Genomic DNA, 13,969 nt, shown 5'->3' with positions numbered 1-13,969 from the left:
CTAATTAATTTATAGAGACTGGGAAAACTGGTTCTCCTTCCTCCTCCCTCCCTTTCTTCTCCTTTTTAAAATAAATAGAACACCTCTAAATAGAACAACTTTGTCTTTTCCAAATATCTGCAAATTCTACCTCAACAAAAATTACGAATTTAGCATTGAAGTAATTTGTAGCTGACAAACTCTTTTCCCATTCTTAGTTTTAAACTATATTACTACTACATTTTGTTCAAATGGTGAATGCCTGTTAAAAACTGCAGTGTGTGTTTTATTTAAACAATGATTAAAGCAAACGGCTAATCAGACAGTAGCATTGCTCTATTCCTATGTATTACTCTGGGTACTTATTAACCAAGGTCATTACACTTAAAAAAAAACACACACACACACAAAAACAGGGATACTAAATGAAAATTTAAGATGAGAAAGAAAAAAAAATAAGGTGGAGGAGACGAATGAGGAGGAAGGATGACAAGCAGTAAAGCTTTCTGCCCACTGAAAGGTGTGCGTCTTCCCCATCTTTTCCACTCTGCACACGAGGTTGCTTCCCTGGGTGGCACACTCCCATAGAAAGTGGAACAACAGATAAATGAGTGACTTTATCGCATCGAGAACCTTGGATTTCATAGATAGACATTTGTGAACTTCGCTATTACATTGTTAGTATCAGATTAATTTGTGATCTCCTTTCCAACTCATCGGGACCCACCACTGCTGGTAGAGAACTAACTGCCCAGGAGGAGAGAAATACCAGGGAGAAAGGATCCCTCCCAATACCAGTGAGTGTGCACAGCTCGAGCACCATGGTACCCAGCTTCCAGAAATGCCTGTGCGTAAAATGGCGTTTGGAAGATGCCTTTGGTCATTGTGCCTCTTTCCTTGTGGCATGAAGTCACTACCAAACCCCGAGACAGTGTAGCGGAAGCTAAGCATATGGATGAAGGCAAAAGAGTCATGGCGTTCTACAGCTGCCTGACCGGGGCCTGCTTTGCCAAGGAGGCTCTAAGGAGGTCCACATTTGCATTCAATGTAGTCCCTCAGCGGTTGGTGTGGCTTTCCTCTGACACTGCTGGGTCTGAGCTCTGTGTTAGGAATGCCAGCTCCGTTACCGAGCTGGCCTATCCATTCTTTAATGGGCCCCTTTTGGTCATACAGACACACTGCTGGACAAGACTTAGAATGACTATTTGTACACAGTTCTGGATGCAGGTAAACCACACAAGTTAAATATAATCAGATACATGAAAAAGATTTTCAAAGCAATTTACTGGTAGTTAAAATGATGATAAAATTATTTTTATAATTGGGTCCTACCATGTTTTTTTATAAAAGACAATGCTCATTCATTGGTTCTTTCATTCATTCATTCCATTATTAACACATTCTTTCCTTCAGTGCTAGCCACAGGGGATACCAAAATAAGGGTCCCTGCCTTTGAAAAGCTTCAATCATAGCTAATAAGATAAACCATAGTGCTTTCATTTTCTGATACAGATTAAACAATGTAGAAGTGGAAATAGCCTCAAATATCTAAAATCACTTCATAATAGAAGGTGAATATTACTTTTTTGTTAATAAGGTACCTCTGTCAGATGACCCCACTTCTAATAGAGTCCTTTTCAGAAAAGACTGAAAAACAAAGGACGCTGATAAAACGTGCCAACATATTCACAAATACCCGTCACAGGTTTCTTCTCAGACCAATGAATTCATAGTCTTCCATTCTTTTCCATGTTTTTATATTAAAGAATTAAGTTATTGGGTATTAGGTTTAACCTTAGCCATCCTTTTGCTAGAAGGACCTACCTGTTTGTTTCTCATTATATGTATATCTAAAAAACCATTTTTTTAAGTCCAAATAGCACCAGGGAACAAAGCTGGAAAGCTAGGAAAAGGGAGAACAATACTTAAACATTTAATGAATAATAAGCAAATGTACTTCCTGGATTCGTTTCAAGTTGCATTTTAATGCATATTGTCTTTGTCTCCCACTGGAGAGTAAGTTTCCTTTTACATTTTTTTCTCATAAAGAGCCTATTATAGTCATATTGTCATGAAATATTGGGCTATTTGAAAATATTTTTAACTTCAAAAATACCCCACATTCAACTTAAACATTCATAGAAGAAAGTAACCTATGAGTTATTCAATGTTGAGAGTATTCCTGACCAAATGCTCTTTCACTATAACTATTGCCCTGAGGTGTACTCGTCAATGAAATACAAGGACATCACATTAAATAGGATCTGTTTTTTCTATGGTAGCAGATATTGTTGTACAGTCACAACTGAAATGACTAATATTAACCAACTCAAATCTGAAGGTCACACCGAAAACTGAAGCCAATATTTGATTATGTCATTCTATTTCAGAGCCTTTGTTTGAGGACAGGCAATTTGTCATTTTTCTTACAAAGAGACCTGTGATACTCTTGTATACTACTATTTGACACCACCAGAAGGTAATAAAAGAACATATCCTGTAGAGTATGTACTTATGTATAACATGGCATAGTAATAATAGACATACTAATACTATAGTACTACTTGCAAACTACCAATATAGTTTGCAATTGGGAAGAAGAGCATTTACACATCATAGAAACTGAAAGCTTATCTTGGGGAAAGCTCACTTTCCAAGTCTGTTTTGGCATAAATTCAAGAAATCAGACAAATGAAAAATACCCTTTACATACAAAATTTTAGAATTTTTCAAAAGCTATTTATAGGCAGATCTCTACTGTATATGGACTGTCAGAGTTTTGTTTTGTTTTGAATATAAGCAGACTCTACTGTCAAATATAAGTTAAACTAGAGACTATCACCCCAAAGATGAAGCTTCTTTATTAAATTATAATCCCAACTTTACTATTATCTAGTTGTGTTTTCGGCTAAGCACATGATCACCTTTGTTCTCAGTTTCTCCATCAAAAAAATAGGACTGATACTTTTGCATAGTATTGTGGGTATATATAGAGGCAAAGTATATACTGGAAAGAGATAGATAGATAGATAGATAGATAGATAGATAGATAGATAGATAGATAGATAGATAACTTGAATCATTCTAAATGACATGGAGAATTTCCTATGTAAAGAAATCCCTTTGCAAAATAAAAAGTATTTTTATAATAAAAAGAATCATACATGAAACTGCCAGTTCATATATTCAAATGCTGGCACATAAAATTTTTCTGAGAATATTATGCCCAGGTTTCTTTCTTAAACCTCCATTGGTAATTTTAATATCTTATAGTTAATAAACAGTATTTAGGACCTACTATATTCAATGGGTAGGAAATAAACATCAGTGTGGGTATAACAAGTAGTATTTATATAATACAGAATTGGAGAAATATCAAAAGGACATGGTATTTACTTTTCGTATAAGCATTGATTAAAGAATGCTTCATTATTATCACGCATTGCACATGTGCAGTATCTTAAAGCAATAGAAGGTGCTAGCTATGTAAGTTCCCTTCCAGTTCATCCACAACTTTTTGGAAGTAAATTCTGTAACTCTTGAAATTATATTGTCAGGCAGAAAATTTGTGGTTCTAAGCTGTGACTATATACTAGTAGTTCTCTACAAAGAGAAGATCCTTGAAAAACATCTACTATTTTGACCAACTGAGATGATGGTGGTGGTGATGATGATAAAGAGATTTGAGCATTTGCTGTAGCCAAGTACTTTTCTAAGTGTCTTATATATATGATCCCATTTAATCCACACATGGTGAAGTATATTATCACCATTTTATAGATGGTGAAACTGAGGCTTGGGGAGATTAAGTGACTTGTGTGATGGCATTTGTTTCTCAAGCCAGGAAGCAGTATATGAAGGCAGGTGGTCTGACTCCAGAACATGGGTGTGCAACCATCGTCCCCACTGCCTCATCATAGTCCCAAGTCTCACTTAAACATTTGAATTATGTGGATTCTAATCCTTAAACATTTCCATTTAAGAATTTAATTCAATAAATTTTTACATCTAAAAAATATAAATTGAGCGTGTTAACTACGTTATAAAGGGCCAAAAATAGGTTATGGAAGAGTTTGCAGAACTCTCTGAAAGCTTAGAAGAGGGGTGGTGAGGTGCAGTGAGGCACGTGGTAGGAAGGGAAGGTTTCCCAACAACATTACTGTGGATCTGTGCTTGGGTTTCCTTCAACTATAGCCACCAGTGTCCATTTCTCACTGATAGTGGATTGCCTGTCAGCACTGGCCAGCCAACCCTGCTATCGCTAAGAAAATAGCAAAGACAGAGTACCATGGTAGAAAGAGCTTAGGCTTCATCATCAGTTTCAATTCTGAGTGACCTTGGCCAAGTTATTTAATCTCTCTGAGCCTCAAGCTTCTGATCTTTAAAATGGGGCAATAATATCTAACATTTATCAAACACTTACTAATACACTAAGTTCTCATTAACGTCGTCCATAGATTCTGCAATTTTAAGGAAAACGGTGTATAACAAAATCAATTTTACCATAAATTAATTGATAAAAGCAAGAATTAAGTTCCTGCCTATCTCATCAACATTATAACAAAACGACATTGAGCAAAACGATGTTATTCAAGGACCTGCGAGACTTGGTTTTTCTAAGCTCTTGGTAAATACTATCTCATTTATTTCTCACAGTGACGCCTGGAGACAGTGATTATTAGTAACCACCATTCTCATTTTGCAGATGAGGATGTTGAGGAACTAAAACTTTAAATAACTTACCAACATCATACAGCTACACAGGTGAAGAGCTGGGGCTTAAGCTGAAGAAGTCTGACCCTAGAGCATGGGTCTTTTGCTGTAAAAGGCCAGACAGTAAATATTTCAGGTTTTATAGGTCTCATTGTCTCTGTTGCAACGAGACAATTTATATTTTTATTTTTATATTTTTAGATGTAAAAACTTATTGAATTAAATTCTTAAATGGAAATGTTTAAGGATTAGAATCCACATAATTCAAATGTTTAAGTGAGACTTGGGACTATGATGAAGCAGTGGGGACGATGGTTGCACACCCACGTTGCAACTCAACTCTGCTATTGTAGCAAGAAAGCAGCCACTAACATGTGTAAGCAGAGGGGCATGTCTGTGTCCCAGTGAAACTTTATAAGAATAGCCAGAGGGTCAACTTGGCCCACTGGTGGTAGTTTGCTGATCCCCCACTCTAGAGTCCACATTTTAAACTTGAACTCATAGGGATGTCATAAAAACCAGATAACTATCCTATCCTCATGGTGTTTTATACATATAGTAAGAGCTCAAAAATGGTAGCTATTTAACTAAAGCGTGTTTAAACTGTACACTAAGGAAACTCTTCGAGAGATTATTTCTAGTCTATCTCCTTCCCACCAAGGAGAACTGTGTTTAACTCATCTACGCTCTTAGTGCCACTCTCTTCTTAGCACATGAGTGAAATACAGTCTGGACATGCCGTGGGACAGTGACCTCCTCTGTGCTAAACGATTGCAGTCAGCAGACTGGCTCCTATGGGTGCTCAATTACATGGATTTTTATTTTCGTAATTTAATTCATTCATTCATTAAGGCATCATTGCTTATGTATTTATGTTTGCAATAATGTGACATGACATAATGCGCGCCTAAGTGCAGGAGGGTACAGAGAGCTCCACTCTTGCAGATTTTCCATCTGTAAACATAATAAAACTAGGCACGTACAGATGCTCAGTCCTTGTCCAACTATTACAGCTGGGTCACTCCTTGGGTTCTGTTTTGACCCATGGTCCACTGTTGCTTTGGCACTCAATAAAATGTTTGCTGAAAGAACAGATGGGACCTCCTAGGGTTGAATAACCTTATTTGTCTGCCCATCTTAGGTCATGGTGATCCCTCTGTACTCTCTCCCTCTCCCTCCTTCTTCATCCACTCTTGGTAGACTAGGACTGTGCAGTGGTCACCCCTGTATCCTCAAGTCCTTATCACAGCCTGCCATACAGCAACTGTTCAGTCAGTGTTTGAATGAGTGAATGAACGCATACACAAATACTATTTGTCTATCCCAGTGGTCGGCAAATACCATGTGCGGGCGCACATGTACAGTGCGATTGAAACTTCGTGGCCCATGCGCAGAAGTCGGTATGTTGTGGAAGAGCCACACTCAAGGGGCCAAAGAGCCGCATGTGGCTCGCAAGCCGCAGTTTGCCGACCACTGGTCTATCCTATCAGACCGTTAAGGGCTAGGGAGGTTGGTTTTAGTACCAGTGAGTTGACTGTGTTCCAGGAGCACATTTTTAGTGACTATTCCTAGTATATCTAAAAAAAAACAACCTCTGAATCTTCAATGCGGCTTTCTACATTATTGAAGAAATCAGCAATGGCATTTGAGCGAAGTCCAAGACTTTAAAACCAGATTGTCAGCAGTTTTCATGTGTCCACGAAGTCTGAACTTAAAGGAGGCACTTCTGCCGCTTGGCCGATCCTTAGCCTGATTTCAAAAATGTGTGACCCAGGCCTCTCAGTTTGTCTGTGATGACAAATCAATTCGACATCGGAATCCGTCTGATCGGGCTTGATGGTGGCAGTTGTTTGGTTTGAAAAATTAAATTGGTAGGTTTTCAGCCAAATTAAATGAGTAGTTTGGCATCACGGAGACACTACCTTGGACTTTTGAAAAGCGTTGCACATTTCTCAGTCTTGACAGTAAAAGACAGATTGAGCCCATGCTGGGGGTGGAGAGTATATAAAGTAATAACTTCTCTATTTAATTTAGTATCTGCCATGTGCAAGTATACAATCTGCTTATAGCTCCAAGACTTGATAAAATACTCTCAACAGTGAGCAATTTTTGGTTGTCAAAATGGGGGACAGATGGTCCTGGCACCTCCGGTAGAAGGCAGGGATGCTACAGGGCAGACTGTCCCCCAAAGCATACCTGGCACCTCCGGTAGAAGGCAGGGATGCTACAGGGCACAGGACTGTCCCCCAAAGCATAGACTTATCACACCCGAAATGTTCCTAGGGGACGAGGTTGAGAGACCCTGGAGTAAATGATACCTCAGATCCATTTGCAGCTTAAACTTTGGGATTTGATTAAATTAGATGTATCCGTGAAATAATTTTATAAATTGCAAAACACAGTCTACATTTAAGCTGCTATTATATAAGCTGCTTTTCCTCTTCCTTCTCCTTTTTGGTATCTCCTTTCTGGTCAGTCTTTCTGTTCCTTGCCAGAATCTCAGAGGTTTAGGTCAGAGGAGCCAAAATAAGGGGTGAAACTGGAAATCTCTCCTCCTGCTCGTTCAGAGTTTGGGAAAACGTTAATCCAGGAGGCAGATGTGCGCCGAATTGACGGGTTTCATTATTTTCAACCTGTTGAGAAAAAGTGTGTGTAATGCTTATTTAAAGGGAACAAGATAACAGATTCTCAACGGGTATTGGTTTGCTGCCAAACACCCGTAGACAACCCCCTCCACCCCTTTCGGGCGGGTGACTTTATCCCTGGGAACCCACAGCGCAAGGCCTCGTTTTCAGGGATGTGTTGATAGAAATGCCTGGGAAAAGTGAGCCCCTTGGCTCTGCATCTGCTTATCAGATACAATCGTTCATTAAAGGATATGCTTTGCCATCGCGAAATCCATACAGGCATCGACACAGTTTAAAGCCCAGTAGGAATGAACTCTTCTCACATTAGCCAGGCGTGGACAGAGGTATGGCCCAGAATGTCATTCTTCCACCATCTCTGCACCCTCTCAGGATTTCACCCAAACAGGAGAGTCGTGGAAGGGTTTTTATGTGTCCCAAGGGCCATGCCCTCCAATAGAAGGAGGTTGCTGGCTGAGATAGAAAAAGACAAGAGCCTGAACTTCAGTCTTCAGCTTAGTGCTTGGGCCTTCAGGTAAATTCCCAGTATCCTGCCTCCTTCTTTAGCAGAACTTTTACACTTTAACCCTGGGGTATGTCCCACTGCCGGAGGCCTGCCTGCTGCAGGAGTGCCCTCCCTGCTGTTTACTCTAGTGGGTGGTGGCAGCTTGGCACAGGCAGTTAAGATAACCGCTCAGGGTGAGGCCGAATCTTGGAAACTTGTTGCAGGAGCTGGCCTTCAATCCCCACCCCCCACCCCCCACCGGTTCGTGGTATTAAATGTCCTTTACTCCTGAAACTGATCATCTGAAATAGCTGCTGACCCTAGACCAGGGGTGGGCAAACTTTTTGACTCGAGGGCCACAATGGGTTCTTAAACTGGACCGGAGGGCCGGAACAAAAGCATGGATGGAGTGTTTGTGTGAACTAATATAAATTCAAAGTAAACATCATTACATAAAAGGGTACGGTCTTTTTTTTTTTTTTAGTTTTATTCATTTCAAACGGGCCGGATCCGGCCCGCGGGCCGTAGTTTGCCCATGGCTGCCCTAGACCCATCTTAGAGATGTGGGGATGGAACTGAGGTAATTCACCTTGTGTGACACAGTTCGTAAGTGGCACCGTCATGATTTGAACCTACATTTCTTTGACTCCAAAGTCTTCGCTCTTAACTAGTATGGTATGTATTCTATTCTGTCCACATTGTGTGTGTCAGGTCATGCCTAAGAAGCAACTATTAGGAAAGACAAAAATATTATGGTGTGAGTAAGGGACATCAAAATAGAAATCTAATTGCAAACAGAGATAGAATTACCTCTTGGATAAATGCATTTTAAAACCTTCCATTGAATTAAATTCCAGCTAGTGCTGGAAGACCCTGCTCCCCACTGAATATATCTTCAAATTGCAATGTGTCTGCTGGTCAGCAAATAACTCTCCCAAAATTCCAAACTGCAAAATTAACCCCAAACACACACACACACACACACACACACACACACACACACACACACACACACCCTAGAGAAGCAAACCAAAGTTAACTGGCAGTTGGGATAATTCTACAGTAAACACATGCCTGTTCTGGATCCTAGGTAATGATGGGTTGATAAACAGCAGAAATATTTTGCAATACTGTGGTATCCCTTGCCCCTAACGCATCCCAGTTCAAACTTAAAATCCTACTGAAAGGTACCCTGAACCAGTACTAAGAAAGGAATTCGAATCCCTGATGATTTTTGCTTTAAGTCTGACAACAAAACAAGGACAAGCTCAAACAAGGACAACAAAAACTCTAGCTAAATAGTTCAGAATAATAAGAGCTTGATTTGCAAGGATAGGTTTCTCTGTTTGTTTTATTTGCTAAACTGTGCATAAGTGATTGGTTTCAAATATATTGCCATGTTTGTTTAATGCTAGCAGCCTTCAGTGAACACTAATGCAGTGCCAGTGTGTGTGTGAGAGAATGGCAATGGCTTGGGAGGGTCCGGCCTCAGGGGATTTGGCATCCCCGCGCATGACTGATGGGACCTTTTGCATCCAATTCAGCAAGTCTCTTCAGGTTCATTCTGGAAGAGCCCTTGCACAGTGCTCTGGCCAAGGGTTAGATGAGAAACAGGCTTACACTTGGATGCCTGAGCCACACCACCAAGCGGAGACGCACACTGCCAGGCAGCTTACTGTTATGAATGGAATCTGGGGGACTCTGGTCCACCGGTCTCCACCAGAACTCGCAGGCTGGACTTCTCATACCGACGGGTTTAAAGCTGACTAAAATAACCTCTCGCCTGTTTCCTTGTAAACAGAAGCATCCAACAGAGGGGCAAGATTCCTACAAGTTCAAATATCTTTTTTTTTTTTTTTAGTTCGAATTTCTCGTGCTAAGATTTCTTGAGCACATAGTGCAGGGTTTACACTGGGGGCTTTACACGGATCATTCCATTAAGGGTCACTGAGGGGCAGCTGGAACAGACTTAAGCCAGACTATCAGGGTTTCAAGACCAGCTCTGCTGCTCATGACCTGAAAATCTACTTAATCTCTCTGTGCCTCGGCTTCTTTATAAAGTAGAGATCCTAATATCCCGTATGGACATTGTGAGGATTGAAGTGAATTAAATACATATAAAGAGCTTAGCACACCACCTGGTACATAATAGACATTAAATAAATATTAGCTATTTTTGTCGCCATTTTAAAGATAGAACATTGAGGCTTAAAGTAGTTCAATGGCTTCTTCCCAGGTTCACCACTAGTAAGCAGAGGAGCCAAGATTTGGAACTAGGTCTCTCTGACTCTGGAGACTGTATTCAGTGGGCTAGGCAGCCAAAATCAGACCGTCCAGTCCATTAAAAACTGTCATATCCAGAATGGGAGGAAATTGGGTAATTCTGTGCCATTTATCCAGATTTTTAAAATTATTATTCACGTACAAATTTCATCTTACTAAGTCGGCTTATTATCCACTAGAGGCCTGGTGCATGAAAATTCATGCACTGGAGGGGGGATCTCTCAGCCCGGCCTGCCCCCTCTCATAGTCCGGGAGCCCTCAGGGGCGGGAGGCGACCTGGCGCTCAGGGGAAGGCGACGCCCCATCACACCTCTGCTGCTGCCACTGCCGACAGCGCAAGCCTCGGCCGGCCCTGGTTACCTGAGCCTTGGGTGGCCCTGGGTGGCTGGGGGGCTGAGGGGACTGGGAGACTCCGGAGGCAGGCGCGCGGCGGGGCTGAGGGGACTGGGTGCTGCCATCTTGTGGCTGTGGGCGCTGCCATCTTTGAAACTCAAACAGATATCTGTACACCAATTAGCATATTCCCTCCTTATTGGCTGCGGGGGGCCGCCATCTTTGAGGGCGTGGCAGTCAATTAGCATATTCCCTCTTTATTAGATAGGATGGTGTCCACACCTCCATCCCAAGGAGAATACTATCATTCAACAGGTAGTATTTCTCACTGTTCCTTAGTCACACACACATTTATACTAAAGAGGGTTTCTAAAGCATAGTTCTGATGGTGGCTGGATTTTACCTTGAGGAGTGATGGCCTATGAGAAACTAATTAAGATACTGAGGCACAGCTCTTTTGAAGCAGTCTTGGACACTGAGCACGAGTACTAAACGCCTTCATTCTTAGCGCTTTTGTATTTGAAGCATCATTCTTTAGTTCCTTTAACTCCGAGGAAAACCCCATGAGGACAAGATGGTACCAGTGCCTGACACATAGTAGGTGTTAAATAAGTAAATATTTATTGAATGGAATGAATAAATGGACACAAACACTTCTATTTGTGTCTCTTAAGAAATTGTTGTTTACCTGTGTGTTAGGAGCTGTCCTTTCTTCCAGGCACCATCAACTGGACGAAGCAGTTAAACGGAAAACAGCTTAGGAGGAGGGGGAAAAGGCAGGTCAGGAAGACTGTCTTTGAAATACACGTATGTTAGAATTTCAAAACTGGTCCTGAAATTAAATCATTGCTCGGCATAGGAAACAGAGGGAAAGTGACTGTAATTTTTAACAATGGGAATGTACGTTCTTTATCCTCAGTGATGTTCTCTGCACATCTCCTGGAGCAGAGGTTGGCAAACTTTTCTGTACGTGGCCAGGTAGTAAAAATTTTAGGCTTTGCAGGCCAGGGAGTCTCTGAACTATTCAACTCTGCTGTTGTGGTGCAATAGCATCTACAGATGATACTTTAAAAAAAGGGGTGGGGATGTATGTCTGTGTTCCCCAACAAAAACGAAGGGCAGGCCAAGGCCATAGTTGGCCAAGGCCTGGTCTAAAGCATGTCTAATTGTAGTAAGTTACACATTCTGTTACATCTCTAAGAGAAAAGACATGTTAGCTGTATAGTTCCCCCTTTTAAGGCATTGAATAAATTATCTTTTATAAATCTAAGCCTGTGGGCTCAAATTCATTGCACAGCATACCATATAATTTTTCAACTGTGTTATATTAGCTATGAAGATAGGAGAATAGGGTTCATAAACCATAAAAATTTTTTTAATGTGTTAAACTAACTCAATGTATCTTTTTTTATGGCTTCCAATGAAATTATAATTTTATGGAATCTTATTTTTGACTATTTTGCATCACTTTTTTTGTTTTTAGAAATTGTGGTAAAATATACATATAACAAAATGAACCATTTTAACCTTTTTTTAAAGATTTTTAAAATTGATTTTTAGGGAGGATGAGGGAGGGAGAGAGAGAAAGAAACATCAATGTGAAAGCAAGACATCTATTGGCTGCGTTCTGCATGCCTCCTACTGAGGGTCGAGTCCACAACTCAGGCATGTGCCCTGACTGGTAATCGAACCAGCAACCTTTGGTGCATGGGATGGTACCTAACCAACTGAGCCACACCAGCCAGGGCACCTTTTTAACTATTCTTTTAAGTGTATAGTTCACGTTGTTGTTCCCATCATCCCTAACAAAGTCAGTAAACACCAATTCCTCATTCTCTCTTTTCCTGACTCCTGGCACCCACCATTCTATTTTCTATCTCTATGAATTTGACTATTCTAGGTACTTCATATAAGTGGAAAGATACAGTATCTGTACTTTTGTGTCCGGCTTATTTTCACTTACATAATGTATTCATGGTTCATCCATGTTGTAGCCTGTGTCAGAATTTCCTTTCTTTTTAAAACTTAATAATACCCCATTGTGTATATATGCCACATTTTGTTTATCCATGCAAGTGGCCATGAACATTTGTTTTTTCCCCCCACCTTTTGACTATTGTGAATAATACCGTTGTGATCACTGGTGTACAGATATCTGTTTGAGTTTCAGTTTCTAATTCTTTTGGGTATATACCCAAAAGTGAAATTGGTAGATTATATGTTTAATTCTCTGTCTAAGTTTTTGAGGAACCACCATATTGTTTTCTAAAGCTGCAACCTTTTACATTCCTACCAGCAATGCTCAAGTGTTCCAATTTGCCCACATTCTTGGCAACATGTATTTTGTTTTAAATAATAGCCATGCTAATGGGCGTGAAATTGTATCTCACTGTGCTTCTCACTTGTTTTTATGTCAATGTTTGTAATTAATGTAATAGTTTAGATATTACATTAATTAACGTCTGGTGCAAATTAGATTTGTGTGTGTGCATTTATTCCTCTCCTAGCTCCCAAATTATATGACCTGGCTTCCAAGAACATGTAAACAATAAGATTAATAATATAAATAGCTAAATTCCTGGCATTGGGAATATAGAAGGCTGAAAAACAACTATAGCCAAAATTAGATGAGCATGAGAGTGTGTTGTAATGTTCTATACAGTTATTGAAACTGAAGTGACAAATTCAGTCCTGAACTTCCTAACGGCCAAAGAAAAAAGGGAAAGAAGGCCAGTAACGTGATTCATTTATTCCAGATGACGTAAGTTCAGGGGGGCAGGGAAAAGCTTTTCTTGGCTCAAAGATGTAAGAAATAAGCTATAACTATTTTAAATGAATTGATTAAGTTACTGATACAGCAGATTTCAGACTGAAAACAGAATTTGGAGTGAATTTAATGGGGTTAGGATTGAAAATAACTCCCATAACCTGACCATTAGAAGACCATTTTTTTTTAAATGGTAGTTTTAAGTACAATTAGGAAAACAAAAAGTCAACTCCACATAGCTCAGCAGAATGATAGAGTCTATCTATTCCTTTGGACTTTAGTCAGTGTTTTAGTAATGCAACACATAAGATCTTGAATTGCCTCATACATGTTTATAATATACTAGAGGCCCGGTGCACAAAAATTTGTGCACTCGGGAGGCAGGGGAGGGGGGGTCCCCCAGCCGCCTGTGCCCCCTCTCGCAGTCTGGGACCCCTCGGGAGATAATGACCTGCTGGCTTAGGCCTGCTCCCGGGTGGCAGAGGGCAGGCCCAATCCCTAAGTGCAGCCCCTGGTCAGGCTCAGAGCAGGGCCGATTGGGGAGTTGGGGCGCCGCCCCGTCATGCACAGAGCAGGGCGGATCGGGAGGTTGCAATGCCGCCCTCAGTCACGCTCAGGGTAGGGCCGATTGGGGGGTTGGGGCACCGCCCCCTGTCACACTCAAGGCAGGGTCGATGGGGAGGTTGCGGCGCCACCCCTTGTCACGCACAGAGCAGGGCTGATCAGGGGGTTGGGGCGCCTTCCCCTGTCACGAACAGAGCAGGG

General features: G+C 40.9%; 1 protein-coding gene across 1 annotated transcript in view; it reads left to right on the top strand.

Moving 5' to 3' along the window:
* The first annotated feature begins 849 nt into the window (after positions 1 to 849).
* RBM47 (RNA binding motif protein 47) overlaps positions 850 to 13,969 on the top strand; it is a 31,094-nt gene continuing 17,974 nt past the window's right edge. Inside the window, exon 1 of the mRNA XM_014548665.1 lies at positions 850 to 1,206. Within this exon, the coding sequence (XP_014404151.1) occupies positions 850 to 1,206 (357 nt within the window). The remainder of the gene's footprint in view (positions 1,207 to 13,969) is intronic.

The sequence above is a fragment of the Myotis brandtii genome, unplaced genomic scaffold, assembly GCF_000412655.1.
Source record: "Myotis brandtii unplaced genomic scaffold, ASM41265v1 scaffold520, whole genome shotgun sequence".
NCBI classification, from domain to species: domain Eukaryota; kingdom Metazoa; phylum Chordata; class Mammalia; order Chiroptera; family Vespertilionidae; genus Myotis; species Myotis brandtii.
Note: the sequence above shows the minus strand (reverse complement) of the source record. Positions and strands in the feature narration are given on the sequence as shown.